Below are 18,483 nucleotides of genomic sequence, written 5' to 3'. Positions count from 1 at the left end.
AGTGCCAAATGTTCAATTTTCAATGTTCAGGTGCTTGAGGCTGAAAAGTATAAACAAAGAAAAAGGAAATGAAACTGGGTCTTGGCATGTAAACACCGATTGCTTTACTTTCAGTTTGTTATTGGGCCTTGGCATGTAAATGTTCAAGTGCTTTACTTTCAGTTTGCTTTTGGGTCTTGGCTTGTAAAAGGAAATGCTCAGGTGCTTTACTTTTAGGGTGAAAAAGGAAATGTTCAGGTGCTTTAGTTTCAGTTTGCTTTTGGGTCTTGGTATTTGAAAAAAAGTTATGATTCCCAATCCACTTGTATTATGGAGTATACATATTTTGACTATTCTATTACTGTTATCTCTTTTGCTTTAGAAAGAGAGTTTTCTTAACACTATTTGCTGTCTCTGAACAGAAAATAATGTCTTGAAATGTTTGTGCCGTCGTGTTATCTATTCGGGAGGGCTGGGCGGGTCGAGCTCCGTCACCGTTGTGTTATCTTGTCATTGCCGTCAGAATGATTGGGAGAATTTGGGTAGCAGAGTAGAAACTAAAACACTGAAACCTAATGCATGGGATGGGCGTGGGGTGTTGGGGAGAGTTTGGGTAAGGGATGAGATCTGGTATAGGCAAGTGCATAGTTAGTCACATAACATGTTGACATGACAAATTGAGATTGTAGGGCTGGTTATGGCTTGCCTCCAGACCGGTTGGTCTCCAGGTTTTCTCTATGCAAAATTAGGCTTTGAAAAAAGATGTATTTCTTAGCTTGGAAGCCACCTTTTCTTGGGTCTTGTTTGGTTACACAAACTATCTCATCCCATTTCATCTAATCATTATAATTTTTTCAAATTCCTACACAAAATATAATAAAAAATTCAAAATTTTCAAATTCAAAAATAAAAATAATATTAAAAGATTATATTCTAACAATATTTTATTTAACTTTCAATTTTTATCTCATCTGTATAATCAAACGAGGTGTTACTCTCTCCTAAGAAAGTGCAACAAAAAAATCCCATCTCCACTAGTATTTCTTCTCCATGATCATGGTATTCCAACTCTACGCCATGCCTTCAATATATTTTAAGTTACAAGGGCCAGAGTGCTGAATTATGCTTCAAGGAGAAGCTTTTCTAGCTCCAGAAAAGAGACTTTTCCCAACTTTTCAGTTGCTTTCATAAAGATCTGCCCAAGATTTGGAGAACATTTGACATCTGCAATCTCAGGCAACCTTGTTTACTCCAATTCCTACTCTTTTCTTTCTTTTTTTCTTTCTTTCCTTCATTTTTTAACCATCCCTTTCAACTATAGCTGTAGAATATTCATTTTTTAACCATCCCTTTCAACTATAGCTGTAGAATATAGCATCAGATTGAACAGAACATAAAAAATAAGGTCAAGAGTTGACAAAATAAGCATAGCAGCACAGAAACAAAATTACACAAGGCAAAAATCAGTAACATTTGTTCCTCATCAAACTTTGTCCCCGTCCCATTTCATTCTTGCCCTTCCACATAGAACGGATGCTAATTGGCCTTTTTGGACAGGATGGATGCGAGGCCTACCCTCCATCCATACATTATTGAAGAGTCCGGCCTTTTTGGTGTGAGAGAAGCCAGACCAGCCCTGAAGTTGTGACCTGAAAAGTTATCCAGTTTGGTACTCATATCCAAAGACCTGAAAAAATTGAAACCAACAAGTCTATTACTAGCTGTTCCAAGAAAATATTCGGTATCCTGGGTGTGCATTATATGAGTTTGTGCAGTAGTTCACTAGATAAACAATTCAAACAGGTAGCGGCTTCATTTCCATCAAGCAAAGTAGGTGGTCCCTCAAGAAAGTTCTATAATTTATTTCCTCAAAATATACTCAAGGCTTCAACAATTTTACATTATGAACTTATCAGTTTGTCATTACTCATGCATTTGTGCATTAAAAAAAAAAAAAGGGCCAGGAATAAAAGAAAAACGCATACGTAGGAGGAGGCTGGCCTTCATATGAAAATGTTGACATGCCTTGTCGTTGCTTATGTTTAGGATTAGCTGTGCATAATACATAAACACGACCACGACGTTTAACCGTCTTACAAAACTCACACATCTTCTTAACTGCCGACCGTACCTTCATTGCTACAGAAGAACAAAATTAAGATGCCATCAAATATAATGACAAATTACAAAGTGTGAAACAAAAAATATGGTGATTTAATAGAGTTACAGAATGGGGGTCATTTCCACAATATCTGTCAAAGCAATCAACCAACATTAAAAATCATCAATGAACAAAAGCTCTTCCCGAGGCACACGAAAGAAAGGGAGCACCGTAACAATCTTGAATAATCGAATTCATACACAAATATAAATCCAAGAGATTATGCATGATGTTCATATGCACCGATAACCAGAGCACAAGTCCAGGGGGTGTGTATACTACCGATCTTGGAATATGTTGTGGGATGTTTGCAATTGTATTAAGTCATAAAGATGTCTATATCTAAACATATACATATATATTACGTATAGGAAAAATTTCAGGACAAAACTTCTCTGCTACTGAAATGGCCAAACATTTTAGGCCCTCCAAAGCCTATAACACTGCATAGAATGTAAATAAAAAAATAATCACCTTGATGATAATCTATGAACAGTTATAAACAATTACTCAAAAATTACAGGAATGTACTTGGTCGTTAAGCATAGAATTTCTAACCTTCTTTTAGTTTAGTTCTTAAAACTTACGGTATTAGATAGTTTCTATTTTCCATCAGTTCAAGGGTCCCAATAATATAGATTCAGAGGTTAAAACCAGCAACAAACATAAGTCACAAAGTTGAAAAATCTTCCGTCGAGAGAAACGGAGCCCCAAAAGAGCATCTTTCCCCAATCCCACAATTCGATTTTAAATTCTGAAGTCAAACAGTCACCTTCAAATCTACACTTTGACAAAAGAACTAGCATATAAATTACTCGTACAGCTGATTAGACTAAGTTCCGAGTTATAAGACAGAGAAACCATTAAAGAGTTATTTCGTAAACAGAGAAACCCAAAAATTCATCAAAAGGTGCTACAAAACCCTAAGCGTGACATTAGACAAATAGAGGGGAAGAACCTGTTGTTTTGGCGAAAGCGAACTTCGGCTCGGAAGAAAATGTCTTTCCGGACCTTCTTCCTCTTCGCAGTGTGTTTATGGAAAGTAGTACATGTCTGTGGGCTCACTGGGCTGTGAAACAGTATTTTGGGCTGGTTCCAGCCCAGCACAACAACGACCCGAGGTTAAAATAATAAGACGGGTAACGTTCAAGCATTCAGGCCTAAAGCCCAAATCTCTTATGTAGTTTGTTGCCGAGGCCCATAAGAGAATTTAGTTAATCGAGTCGAATCAACACACTATGGGCCATGGTCATCATATACAAAATAGAGATCTTCAAGGATTTATTTATTGTCATAAGAGTAATGCTACATATAGTCGTAGAGTGCACAAGTGTCATACAATTACTTTGAAAGATAATAGAATTCACTATTAAAAAAATTAATTTTTTTCATGTAGATCTCGTATTTACTCACTTTTTTCAAAGAAATTGTGCGGTTCTTGCACACTCAACGACTGTAAATATCATTTCTCTTGTCAAAATTAGATTGTCCAATTCAAAAAGGAAAAACGCTTGTTGCGAGCGCCTAGTGCAAACGGAACTGACGTGGAGACACTTGATGAGAGAGTTTGAGCTGATGAGAGAGAGCTCTAAGCAGAGAGAGATCGAGCTGATGAGAGAGAACATGTACGTTTAAAGAAAGAGTAAACAATTCATTTTAAATCTGACGTGACATGGACGACTGCATGCCGGTTATATCTACCGATTGTATATAGAAGAACCGTTCAAAAAGAGATAGACACTCATGCAATATCAAATGCTCATATGGGTCTACACTGCCTAAAAAATCTCATACAAACAATCTTAATTACTTTTTCATGACTAATAAGAATAAACAATGGGTGTATTGTTGTTAATTTTATAGAGACCATTTGACTTTGGATTACGTGCTAGTGAGGCAAGGGCGGTTGTTTGAATACGACATATAAAACTAAAAAATTAAAAAAAGATAATCTGTTGGCGAATTAGAAACAATTACGTATTGTTAAGATGTGGTTTAGGGGATGTTCCAACCCAAACACGACAGGCACATCAGCTGTCATCATTCCCACTAATGAAGTGTATATAGAGGTTAATCAACCCAAGGTTAGCATCACCAAAGTTAAACCTTATCTTCTTGAAGTACATAAGCAAAGATGACTAGCGAGAATTAATAATGGGCTCATGAAATAAACATGGTCATGCATGCATGCCAAACAAACAAGGATGAGGTAAGATGTTGAAAAATCATTGGAGACCACCTTGTATTATATGTCAAATGGGGAGGCAATAATGAGCAAAAGCATTGGATCTTTGTGGTAAAAAAAAAAAAAAAAAAAAGAAAAAAAAAAAAAGAAAAAGGAACCCAAAGGGGGCCACTGGTTAGAGACCCAAGTTTTGGTAAATAATCTTCTCTTTCTTTTACATTAAGAAATGTTACACTTTGGGTTGCTGAGATCACAGAGAAAATGGATTCAGGAAGAGATATTTCTGTACACGTAATGCTCCTTCTATAGAGAGGTTGATTGGTACTTCATTGTGAATTGGAGGAAATGTCATCATACTCCACAACCAGTACCGTAAAAATCAAGCATTTTTTGGGAACCATTTTGGGTCCTTTTTCTATACAAAGTCATCAACTTTGGTGAAAGTCGTTTTTTTGCTTGACTACTGTCTACCCAAACAGTCAGTCCGACATCTACTATTTTATCATGGAAAAATGCACTTCCTTTCGGTCTATATGAAATCATGAATTTGAACATTCATGGAAAAAAAACTACACCTATGCATATGTATTCATTAAGGGGGCTATTATGTGCCAAAGGTTGGTAGCCTGGTTGGTATTACTAACAGCCTTCAAAACAGAGGTTTGGAGTTCAAAAATCATATTTTCCAAATAAATAAATAAATAAAAAATCCTACTACGTCTATTAAGAATTCTTACCGAATGTGTAATTTTTTTTTTAAACATTCTTTTAAACCCTTTAAAAATTAAAAAAAAAATTTACAAAGTCATTAAAAAATATTTTTAAAAAAAAGTACAATCGGTACCCACTCTCGGTGAGTATTCTCGATAGGACTAGCATTTTCCATTCATTAATTGCCTATGCTCTCTAGCTTCTTTTTAATCAAAGTATTAATTGCAGCGAATTAAATCAAAGAATACAAGAAGAAGAGGGTTTAGGCTCATATTTCTTGACTGAGCCAAGGAGAAGATTGCCAAATTTAGTTTTATAGTCTAATTGCTCACTAGCTTAATTGCTACCATTATTTTCTTTTTCTTATAGATTTGGAACAAATATACCTTCATTAGTCTCAAAAGAGTAGTACTTGTGGGTCCATGTGCTTTTTTATTAACAGATATCATACCCAACAAGATGTTACCATAATCATATCCAGATAGAAATTCCATAATCATATCCACATGGAAATTCCATATTAACCTGTCGACCAATCCTATATATGCTTTTTTAGATAAAAAAAACATCAATGTTGTCGTTAATTAATTATTTTTTATGACTATATTTTTCTGAATTTTTCTGAGTGTTATCATGTCTCACTTATTAAGGAAAGAATAAGCCATTGGACCAAGTTCTAATTTGGCTGAGTTCTACTTCATCATTCCTAGAGCTCTCTGAATCATGGGATATTCTTAGCTACTCTCGATGTGATATTCTTATCTATATTATATTAAAATTAATAACATAGTTATATTTAATTTTTAATTAAACGTGTAACCTGTTATCTTTTACACTTTCTTCACACATTGAAGCGCCCAAGATTGAGGAAACAACTATTTTAAGGAGAGCTGCACAACTGTGCCGCTTGCAGCTTACCTGTTAGACCCTCACGTCGAGTTGCCTCTAGAGATGCCGCACATGCCCTAGTCATGATGGGGACATGCACCTTGGCTAGCCCACAACCATGCCTTGGCTTGTGGGGTGACACGCACGGAACGCCCAGCATGCATGCATGCCTTGGCCCGCGCGATGACACTCACGGGGCGCCCAGCATGCGGGCTAGCGAGGCTAGCATGCGCATGCCTATGCGTGCAGCCATGCGCCGCGCGCGGCATCACGCGCATCAGCGGGCTGCACGCCCATGCGTGCAGCACAACACTGCGCGCCCATGCGCACAGCACAGCACCGCGTGCCCATGCGCGCGGCATCACGCACATCAGCGGGCCGCACGCCCATGCGCTTCCCAGTGCGCAGGCTCTTGCGCACGCCAATGGGCCGCGTGGGCCTGCGCGCGCCCATATGCAGCAAGGCCATGCGTGCGCCCATGCGCCGCACAGCCAGCCTAGCCCATGCGCGCGCCCGCACGCCCAGACTCACTTTACAGCACGCCAGCGCGCCCATGCCCATTCTGCCGCACACCAGCGAGGTTAGTGGCATGCCCCATGGCGTGCCATCTAGCGTACGACTCCAGCCCGTGCCTTGCGGAGCAGGTCAGTGGCATGCCCACCAGGCATGCCATCCAGCGCACGGCTCCAGCCCGTGCCATGCAGCCAGCGCCTAGGCCACCAGCCTGGGCCATGCCATGCACACACATGGCTCACCATCAACAAGCCATGCCGCACCACTTAGCCATGGACCAGCCCGAAGACCAACATGCAACTACTTAGTCTGCCATGGGCCCATGTATGTCACGGCCATAGTGTGGTTCATGCCATTATCTTATTGTTTTTTTATTTAATTAATTATTATTTACTTTCAAGGGACCTATTGAGGGTTTCCAAGTTGTAACTTATAAATAGGACCCTTAGTCATTTCTTTTACATCTTTTGACAAATTCCTAAGAGGAGAGACTTTTGTTTGAGAGATCACAATTGGTGCCATAGCACTTGGGCTTTTTGGGTGAGATACGTTGATCCCAAAGAGAGGATTACACTTTGCAATTTTTTGAATAAGTGTAATTTGTTTATCTTGTTCTTGCAACTTGGTTCAATTCATGAATCCAAGTTGTGTTTATCAATGCTTGAGGTTTATTCAATTATTGTGCAACTCGTGAATCAAGTGTTGAATTAGCTTATTTGTTCTTTTGTTTATTCAAGGCATAAGTGTTTTTACTTGTGTTCTTGAGTGACATTCATATTATTCTTGGTGTTTATCATTATTTTCGGCTCTTCAATCCATTTCATTCCCAAAAGTTGGCTAACCTAGTGTTAGTCAACTTTCCCTATATTCTTGGACTCTTCCAATCCTAGTGGCCGAAACCCTCTTTCCATTGTGAGCAAACCCTATTCGGCCAACACTTTCCCAATTGGGAAGATCCCTAGCCGCCCACTCCACTTACCAAACTAGGATTCCTATAATTTAGGAATCCCTAGTTGACCCAAACACTTACCATATTCGGCCAAGTCAAATCCATTTGAGTTCCTTGAATCTAGGAACAATCCCATCAATCACACCCTTGCATGTTCGGCCAACTCTAGCCGACCAAGCTTTGCCCTAGCTTCTAAACCCTAAACACAAACCCTAGCCACCCATCTCCATACTTCCAAACCCTAAACCTAATCCAAAGTGGCGCCAACCCTCATCCTACCCTCATTGCGGTGCACCACTTTTCACCATAGCTACCATTCACTTTACCAACCTTTTTCACCATTCCATTCATCCATTCTAGCCTAAACACTTGATCTTACCCTACCAAAGTGGTCATCTTGACCACCATTGTCTGTGAATCACGCAAGAGAGGAACGGAGGATTGGTCATCACAACACCACTATTGGCGTGAAGAACATAGTGTTTAGGGACTTAACCGAGGTCCCTAACATTACCACTATAAGTGACCGCTAGTGTAAAAATAATATATTTTTTTATTCACATTTTTTTATTATTTTTATATATTTTTAAAAATATAAAAAATTAATTCCTTAATTATTAATTAAAACTAAAAAAAATCACTGAACGATGAAATTTAGCTGTAAGTATTGGACAACATAGTAATTTTTTTCTTTTAAGAAACAGCCATGAAGTTTCCTTCTTAGCGTGTAAAGTAGATCAAAAGTAACTCTTTCCCCAAAGATGTACAAGAATGCAATCCCATGTGCCTTGCCAATCACGTTAACATGCATTCTTTTTTGTTGCTGTTGTCGTCGTCGTCAATCATGTTAGGTATTGGTCACCAAAGCTCCTCTCTATAGTGCTCATGAATCAACTTTGACTATAGATCAGCAACTTTGGCTAATTGAATGAACAGTTCAAATAGCAATTAGGGAAAATGTAAGAAAAATTCAGGGCAACCAAAATCTTAGGGAACTTTTTGGCCTTTCGGCAAAGTTCAGATTAAATGAGAAGAAGAAAAAGATAAATCTTCTCAAATTTGTGGAGTGTTGGCACTAAAAAGCTCTCTAGCTTGCATCTGCCCAAGCTCTAGATAGATTAGATCTCGTTTGGTTACGCAGTTTAGAAGAGATGAAATTTGATATTTTGTTAAAAGTTGAATAAAATATTGTTATAATATAAATTTTCAATATTATTTTTATTTTGATATTTGAAAAAATTGAATTGTTTATTATATTTTGTATGTGAGTTTGGAAAAGTTGTAATGATTAAATGAGATGAGATGAGATGATTTGGTTTTGTATAACTAAACCAGCCTAAAGCTGCGTTTAGATGTTGAATTGAGTTGAGATGATAAAATATTGTTAGAATATTATTTTTTAATATTATTATTATTTTGAGATTTGAAAAAGTTGAATTGTTTATTATATTTTGTATTTGAATTTGAAAAAATTATAATGATGAGTTGAGACGAGTTTAATAACCAAACGAAGCCTCCTAAAAATTAACAATCATGTTTCCAAACTTATAAGAAAGCTCTCTCTATGTGCAATCCATCCCTTCCTCCACTCATTTCTTTTTCTTGTGTAACAATATATATGTCATAAAATTTAAATTACTTGTGTAAATATCAATTCAAATTGATATGGCATACCATGACAAGGGAATATCACGTATCCATTCTTGAATATAGCTTTAAAAAAAAAAAATTGCCACAAAAAATGAGTCTTTTTCAAAAATGACAATTTCTTAAATTCTATTCGAACCCATATCATTGCAAAAGTGTTCCAATGCTCCACGGTGACCAATATGTTCATGACATTAATATTAAACTCATTTTACACGACACATGCTTGTTTTGGCCTCACTTTAGAACAAATCAATTCGGTCCCAAAATTCATTGTCTTTGACTTTTCTGCAATTTCTTTTCCTAGCTATATCATATAGGTATGGGACCATTTTGCATTTTCACATCTAGGAATACGAATATTGAGTGTACCCTTTGATTGAAATAAACCTATCCAATGGGATGCATACATGCAAGTCACTTCCGTGAGGGCAAGATTGACATTAAATCTTGTAAATATGCCATCAAAATGATTAAAAAATCATTTTTTATTATTTATTTATCTCTTAATCATTTGATGCCACCTAAAAAATAAACAACTATGGTTAATAAGATGATGAATGGTACAGTAAACTTAGTAAATTTTGATCGATTCCTCTCTCTCTCTCTCTCTCTCCTTACCATTATCTCACTTCAGCTCTGCTCTGCTCTGGCCGCCTGCCCCTCTGCTTCACAGAAAAATGTTATGGGTTCATTCCATTATCCAATCTAGCAATGTTTGAAAATGGCCTGCCCAATCGAATCTCTTCCCAAATATATATGAGAAAAGAAAGTTGTAGTTAGAGTGTACAAACATCGTGTAATCATTTTAAAAAAAGTGAATACATATAAGACTCACGTAAAAAAAATTATTTTTTTAATAATGAATCTTACTTTTTTTTAAAGTAATTATATGATATTTACTTATTCTATGACTGTATCTAACATTACTTTATATTTGAGATGAGAGGATGACAAGATCAAAGATAAGCAGTTTTATCTCCTCGACATCTTTTTTTTTTTCAGCAATTTTCTATCGGTCCAATCATTCCCAAAACTTCTTAAAATTTAGAACATGCTGTTGCTAAAGACACGAGGGACATGGAAAAGTATTTTTTTAGGGGAAAAAAAAAACATAATAAGAAACAAAGGAAATATGGAGGAGGCAGCCCCCACAAACAACAGATCAGTGATGCCTATAAACTCAGAAAATACACAAGAAAATGACAGAAACAAGTTGAGATAATGATTCTGTTCCGAACATCAATGCAGCCCACAAGAATTTTCAGTTGCCCATTCTGTTTTCTAGAGGTTTTGCTTGCTTAAACTTGTCTCCAACACATGCTTGCCATGTGTTCCCTCTTTCAAAAGTGTTCGATTTAGATGCCTATCTACTTTTATATATATATGTGGTGAATGAAAAAGGAAACATGACAACAAAAAAACATTACTTTTTGTTTGGTTGGATAAAACAAACGATAATTTTGGCTTAAACACGTACTCCTGACTTTGATGAAAAGCCTTATTCAGAGTCATCTCTTTCAATAATAAGAATAGGTACAACACTACTCTTGAATCTAGGACTTAAAATCTCGATCTGGTTGGCACTTGGCCTTCAGTGTTTGGTTTGCATTTATGTCAAAACAAAAAATGGGGTCAATTTGTCAGACTCTCCTGCACGACTGAAAATGGATAGTATTCACTTAGGGGAAGTTTGATAAGGAATTAAGATAAAAGATTAGATAAAATAAAAATTAAAAATTAAATTATTTATTATATTTTATGTAAAAATTTAAAAAAATTATAATAATCAGATAATATGAGATATGATGAGTTGAGATGCTTCTTATATCCGAACAAACCCTAATATAAAATAAGGAATATTTTGATAATTTCATATGTTGTTAACATGTGAAATGACTAAAATATCTTATATTTTACATGAAATGAATATTATCAGTTTCATTTGAAATGGAGAAGGCTTTGTCAGTGATTACAATATAGAACGAGAAATAAAAAAGTAAAAATAGAAGATCAATAATGTCAAATTTTCATAGTCTTGGGAGTTATTATAAGGTGGTGTTAGGTCAATGGAGAAGGCGTCTTTATTTATTTTTGTTGGGTGGTTGGAAGAAGAGCTTTGGGTTTGGGATGAGAAAGAGAAGCATCTAAAGCCAAGAGCTATGTTCGCACATGATGCTTCGTATGCATTTACAAAGGCATGGGCATGTGATAAGGTCTATATATCAAAAGGAGTAGAGACTGTTCATAGGTCCACATGACAACTTAAAATTCTCTTCCTCCTTGTGTGGAAGTTGCCGAGAAGAGAAGAGAGAGAGTAAACAAATGCCTCTACAGCACATGGGTGCTTTTATTTTTATTAATATATTATACATACATTTGATTTTTTTTATTTATTATTATTTGAGTGGAGGAGGGGAGATTTCGATCTCTAGACCTTATAGACATTTTTAATATATAAGTTTTTAGATCATTTATTTGACATTTTAAAAAATGTTTAAAACTTCTTACTCTCACATTTGTTTTATCTAATTCCATTTGATAATTCAAATAAAGATGTTTGGAAGTATTCCATATAACTTTTGCAAAGTTGAACTCAATTTATATTTTCATGAAATTAAAAGAAATTCCTCAAATTTATAACAGGTAATTTTAAACCAGACACGGACAATTTCTCTTCGCATCATTATTTTATATTTTTAGACATGATGTCAAAATATCACAAAAATCACATCAAATTAGGACTAAAGATTTTACCCAAGAACATGACCAGAATCAGGCCTGCAACCCGTCCATGTTTTTGGACCAACCTGACTCGACCCGACCCGTATATTGACAGTTTCTAGTCGGGTTTGACTTTTTTATTTTTAATTTTTAATTTGGCAGTTGGTTTGAACTTTGGGTATGTATTGACTCGCCTATAAGTATCGGCATCTTCGAGGCAAACAAGCACACGTATTTACTTTCCACTAGTGTCGAAAAAAAGCTTATACCCAGAATCGAGTACTTTGAAAATATCGGATTTTCGCACAGAAACACGGTATCATTTGGAGATTCCCATAGAATACAATTATTCAAAAGGAAAAAAGAAACAAACTTTATCCTTGTTAAACGGTATCAAGACAAAATGTTCAGATTAAGCGTGTGTAACAAAGCAGGAAGACCCATCAACGTATCATCGTCTTATTCGAAACGTAAGGCAAGGTGATGATATTAGTAATCACAAGCCACTGAATACCATAGCCAATAAGGCCCACCGCCCATGAAAGCAGAGAAAGGAAACGAGGTAAAAAATAAATGAAAAGCAAAGACGAAAATACCAAAACTTGAACATTGGAAGGAGAATAAGAGAAGAGAAGTCGATGTAAACCGAACGAAGCAAACAAAACAATCCATTGATTCTCTCCTAGTAAAACTTGTAGCTTTCGTCACGCATCGTCCGTCGCTCCAAGTAAATCATTTCAGACTCTCGAGTTGTGGATGATAGCGTCGTGACGAAGAGAAGTGGGGAAGTGGGATGTGGGTGGATAGGGTTTCATGTTTTAAGAGGTGGGTTGTACGAGTCGAACTCGATATGTAATTTAAACCGATTTTTTGGTTTGGTTCGGATCGGTGCGGTTCGGGTCGGGTCGGGTCGGGTTTTGCACAACCCTAACCAGAATTATCTAAACTGGTGAAGGTTCCACTCCAACCAAGATCATATATAATTTCTTGATCGACTTATAAACAATTTGGATGGGACACAAGAGAGGGGGATTGGAGGGCCCTTACCCGAGTATGTGCTTGGGGTGCTGGGGCAAGGAGCCCCGCACCCCTAATAGCTTGCCCCCTACTCAGATTACTTACAATTGGTGGCTCCTAAAATATAAAAGCTTTCTTGATGAAAATAGGCATCACAAGATAATTGTCTATGCATGTATGTGTGTCTGTATGTATATTTGGTGGAACCATTTCAAGGAATATCATGAGCATTATGCATATAGACAAAAAAATAAAATAAGGTTTATGGGGTGGACCTAAAATTGTTGTTTTCACATCCCCTCTCATGAATACCCACTGGTCAGGAAAGTGGTCTAAAGGAACCCTCTTTGGGCGGAAATAAAAGGGTGCAACATTCAGTAATTTCCTGATGTTTTCAGGCTACAAAACACGATGCTCCCTCTTTATGGTAACTGTACAAACCCAGTGGTTTTTTTTTTTTTCCTCTCTCTCTCTTCTTTTCTTTGTGTTTGCACCTCCAAACCATCAGTCCCCCTTACCTTATCATGTTTTATGGGCTTAAATAGATGTAATCAAGTATCATAACTTGTGAACACAGGTATCTTCACCCTGCAGTAAATAGAAAAGAACCAAATACTGTGAAATAGAAACTACTGCATGTCAGACCAAGAAAAAATTACAATAAATATTTGCTGTTTTAGCAGTCTCTGCATTTTACATGTCAGACAAAGAAAAAGAAAAGAAAAGAAATTGCATGTGATTTGTTTTGAGTACTTCTGTGAAAGTGAAACAGTCTAGCAGAGAGCTCAAAAAAAAAAAAAAAACAGTCCAGCAGAGAAGAAAACTAGAAAAAGAAGGAGGACTCACTCTCCAACAAAAACAAAAAAAAAACAAAAAAGAAAAAGAAAATACAAAAGAAAAGAAAAAACAAAAGTTCTTTATGCCAACTATGAACAAAACCCAAGAAATTACTCTTTGGAGTTTGGATTATTAACAAAATCCACTTCCAGGTTCCAAGAGGATCCAACCCCTGTACCCAATCAGTTTATTAGAACGGGAACCGCAGGCTTCCTTCCTAACATTTATGACATATCCCCTGAGAGAGAGAGAGAGAGAGAGACTACATTTACAGACAAAAAAACAGGAGTTTTATACAGAAGGTCAATCAATACGAGTAGGCCAATCGCTGAACTCCACGATCCCTGAGAATTCCATTGTAGAGAGCCACCCTATTGGCTGGCATTCCTCTGGTTTCACCTCTGCTGCTCTTTCCTAACTTTGTTGGTGTTGCTGATGAAGAAGAAGAATAAGAAGAACAACTGTTAATTGCATCATGCTGCCTCCTATACTCCTTCCCATCCCCACTTGGATCCACCACATCTTCTGCAAATTGCACTCTCTTCTTCTTCTTCTCTCTCTTCTTTCCCTCTATACAGCCACCAAACACAAAAGAAAAACAAAAAACAAAAAATAAAAAAAAAGAACCCCCATTAGCATAGACAACAAGAATTGAATGTATGCGAGAGAGTCAATGCAGAGAGGACTTTTTTTTTTGTGTACCAGTACTACTGAAGATACAAGGACGTAGAATTGGTGGCGAGGACCGGGGAACTTGATCGACGGGGAATTGGGTTGTTGGGAGAGACTTTTGGAGACGAAGCACGAGGAGGACGGCGGTGCCGGAGACAGCCATGGCCGTGGCCAGGACCACACCTTGTGGGCTTATCATTGAGGACATGGATGCAAGAAACAAGAAGCAAGCAAGCCAGACTCAGAAAAAAAATAATAATAAGTACATATGAATGTGATGATGTAAAAAGCACGGGGGGGACTAGGGAGGGGGTGTTATATCTGTTGTTTACATGGTGGTGGTGAGTAGGGCCAGATGTGAAAATATATTATATTTTGAAATAAATGGGTTTTATTCGTATACAGATTGAAAACCAAGGGTTGGTTAAGGTTTGGGTTTATTTTATTCTGCTTTATTTAATATTGTATAATAAAAATGGAGGAGTAAATTAAATAATAAGTCAAGGTGAATGTGCATGTAGGGAGGCATGTGTGATTGGGCTTTGAAGGAAAGGTGCGTCTGTCAGGTAACGTTTGCTCGTGCAACGCACGGCAGTGTCAAAAGACAAAGTGACATCATGCAGTTGCTTCTTCTGTGTGGACAGAGGCTTAAGAAATTCATTAATCACCACCATTGTCATGCCTTCTAATAATTGCGTTTGTTGTCTCCATTCCATGCTTTCTTGGGGTGTAGCTCTTTCATATGCTGTGTCTCAGCAGCAGTGCTAGGATGAAGAATGCTTTGTTTATCATGTAGGGGAAGTCCTTGACTTGTTCAAGCATAATTTTGAACACAACTCCTTAGTTAGTAGTCTGTAGATGATCTTCATTGGAAGTGATGAAAAGAACTAGCAGGGACGGGACTCATGCATTCTACTGATGGATTTCTTTTTAATGGACTCATGCATTCTACTTTGGAGTTACGTACACTTGTAAGGATGACTTCTGAACCTTCAGTTGTATTGAAAATTCACCTCAATTTATCTCAAATATTTATAAAGATGCCTTCTAATTCTCATACATAATATAATAAATAATATTTTATTTAAGTCATCTAAAACTATCTTAACTCATCTTTGAACCTAAACGGATAAATTAGAATGTATTTATAAATATTGATCATTATAACTGTTTTAAAATAAAAAATAATATCTTGAGTGTATCTTCCCTAACATAAATTAGATGTTAGAGGTGGATTGGCAACTCAAGTTTTAGGAGATAGAAGTCATGAGTTCTAAGTTGTAGATCAGCCTCATCGTAAAGAAGGGATTGTTGCCGGTGTGTACACAATGCCGGCCCTGTCAGCCCTCATGATATCCCTCCTATATCATATGATTTTATGCCTTTCTGTGAATGTAAGAGAGTTGAAATAAAATGATTTTCCACATTCCTTCTTAGGCTTCTTTGTTATTTTTTGGGATTTTTTTTTTTTTGGTGTCTTTTATTTTCATTTTCTTTTCCCTTCTTTGTTTTATGTGTTTGGATTTTCTTGGAGACGCAAAAAAAAAAAAAAAATGATTGATAAGACTGATGCAATTGGATAAGTAAGTGAAAGGCTTGCTGAAAAGTTGGACAGAAGGAAGTATTTGGCATCTTAATTCTTACGATGCTTTACCGACAAAATATTGAATATTTGGATACCGATTTAGTAACAAAAAAATGGGGTACGTTTAAACAATTATCCTAAAAGGAAATTTGAATTGAATCAAAATGGGTATAATGAAGTTGCCGATTGAATAGTGAATTAAGATAAAAGTCGAATAAAATATTATTATAATATTATTTTTTAATATTATTATTATTTTAAGATTTGAAAAAATTAAATTATTTATTATATTTTTTATAAAAATTTAAAAAAATTGTAATGAAGAAACAATTTTTCATTTTTTGTATCCAAACAGGATGGTGTAAATCGAGAGCCCACAAGTTGGGATGGTGTATTTTATATGGTTTTTTATTTAAATATATAATATAATAAATCACTCAAACAACGTGACATTAATTTATATGACTAGAAATGATAAATTCAAGATGAATAAGGTGTGCTTAACTTAATTAGATTGAAAAAAAAAAAAGTCAAGCAATAATATAATATCTCCATTCCATCTTTATAAACAAAATTACATATGGGTTTTCATCATATTTTGGAAGATATGACTCTATTTTTTTTTTTAGATTCTTTTTGGGTTACAATATCATTTTTCTTAATAATAATAATAATAAAAGAAAAGATATATGATTGGACAAGTTAGTAGGAGAAAAAGTACTTTAGGACCAATTATTTAGGGTAATATTCCAAACAAGATTCCATTTTCATCAATGTTTCAATGACCGATCATGCAAGCAAAGTAGTTGTGCAGTATCCTCCCTTTGCTGTGTTGAAACTTTGAAACCCTGTTAAAGCTTTGGTACAGTCCCAACTTTTTCAAGATATTCCAAGTCTTGTATTAAATGCCCACCAAAAGATATATAAATTTTTTTTTTTTTATTATTTGGATTTAGAATGCATTTCATCTCATTATTATAATTTTTTTAAATTTTTATATAAAATATAATAAATAATTTAATTTTTTTAAATTTTTAAATAATAATAATATTAAAAAATAATATTTTATTTAATTCGTCAAACTATCTTATCTTACTCTCCTAACCACCTCTTAAAAAAAGGTTAATCGTTCTGTCACAGGATGCTTAAAAAACTGATAAACTCCTCTCATCCTCTGGTTTTTGTAGCGTGTAGACTTGAAAAGTTTGGAGAATCTGCAAACATTTGGATAAGTGAAACGAGTACATGTTTCATGATTGTTGATAGAAAATAAAATATAAGGAAAATGCTACTGCTTATTTATTATTTTTATTGTATTTAATTTTTATTTTATTTAATAGTTAAAAAAGTTGATTATTAATAAAATTATATATTTTTTTAATTTTTTTTAATAATTCAGTATGTTAAAAAAATACTTAAAAAATGATAAAAAAATACATACACTATAAGTAATAAATAGATAGTAAAATAATAGTAATCCTATCACTACTTAAATTATTAAATAAAAGAAGATGGAAAAGAGAGAAAAAAGAAATTTTTTTTTGAAAATTACATTTTTACTTTTTGAATTATTAAATACAAAAAATACATTCATATTTATAAAAAAAAGTATATTAAAATAAGATAATATAAATATCTTTTTTTTTTTTTTTTGAAGAAATAATATAAATATCTTAAACATTGTAAAAGTAAAATCAAAATAATATCAAATCACTTCATAATTATGAAAGGTGCTCGAAAGTCGAACCTACCCAAAAAAGAAAATAAAAAGGAAAGAAAGGAAAGGAAAACTGTGAGGAATATGGTTTTTGTGTTAAGAGCCCCCGATTGCTAGCATTAGAATATTGGCATGAGAGAGAGGAATCTAGTTGAAAAAGAATCCACGTAATTTAATATCGTCATCTATATGGATAAGGGTTTAGATCAAGTCAAATTTGCCAAAACCAAAGTTTTGGGTACATCAATTAGTTAACAAAAATTTTATCTGTAATCACTTTTACGTATTTTTTAATGTATTTTATTAATGTGATCGACTGTATTATTTTTTTTAATATAAAATAATTATTTTGACTAATTATATAAAATACATAAAAAAATACGTAAAAATAATTATACGTAACAGAATTCGACTTACTATATGATTTTGACAGGTCCCAATGTATTAACAAGGACTTCACTTGGTAGTCTTTTAGTAATTAATGAAAATTAATCACAAAGTAGCGTGATGCGCAAAAATAGCTATAATAATTTAACGAAAGTTAGAATGCGAAAATGGTTCTTGCTTCCAAGTTGAGACATAGTCATAGTTAAATAGTTTTTTTTATTGGCACCAGATGTTCGGGAACAAAATCCAAATTAATATGGAGTGCATAGCTCATCAACAAATAGTTTCTCGTAAGTACGTTCCGAATAATTTCAACAAAGATTGTTTTTTATTTGATTATCCCTAAAATATGTTTGCACCCAATAATTCGAATCTAAAGAGTGGTTTGGTTAAGCTTGCATTTCAAAAAAAAAAAAAAATTTAAAATCTTTCTATAATTATTATGCATTAGAAGCCGAATTACCCAATAAGAATCTCAGTCATAGACCAAGCTAAGAGACTTTCCTACTCA

The 18,483-nt window shown here is 35.0% G+C and overlaps 2 protein-coding genes across 2 annotated transcripts; both read right to left on the bottom strand.

Moving 5' to 3' along the window:
* Positions 1-1,314: 1,314 nt before the first annotated feature.
* LOC108995578 lies at positions 1,315-3,152 on the bottom strand. Its single transcript, XM_018971168.2, has 3 exons — positions 3,099-3,152; positions 1,965-2,118; positions 1,315-1,666 (listed from the first exon to the last, which is right to left on the bottom strand). Exons 2-3 carry the CDS (start codon positions 2,114-2,116, stop codon positions 1,516-1,518), a joined length of 303 nt encoding a protein of 100 aa, XP_018826713.2. The 5' UTR covers positions 2,117-2,118; positions 3,099-3,152; the 3' UTR covers positions 1,315-1,515.
* Positions 3,153-13,649: 10,497 nt separating this feature from the next.
* On the bottom strand, positions 13,650-14,615 carry LOC108995607. Its single transcript, XM_018971196.2, has 2 exons — positions 14,314-14,615; positions 13,650-14,181 (listed from the first exon to the last, which is right to left on the bottom strand). Exons 1-2 carry the CDS (start codon positions 14,489-14,491, stop codon positions 13,919-13,921), a joined length of 441 nt encoding a protein of 146 aa, XP_018826741.1. The 5' UTR covers positions 14,492-14,615; the 3' UTR covers positions 13,650-13,918.
* Positions 14,616-18,483: the final 3,868 nt, after the last annotated feature.

This window comes from Juglans regia, chromosome 1 (genome assembly GCF_001411555.2).
Source record: "Juglans regia cultivar Chandler chromosome 1, Walnut 2.0, whole genome shotgun sequence".
Lineage (NCBI taxonomy): Eukaryota > Viridiplantae > Streptophyta > Magnoliopsida > Fagales > Juglandaceae > Juglans > Juglans regia.
The sequence above is the reverse complement of the archived record's forward strand: the minus strand, read 5'-3'. Positions and strand labels throughout refer to the sequence as shown.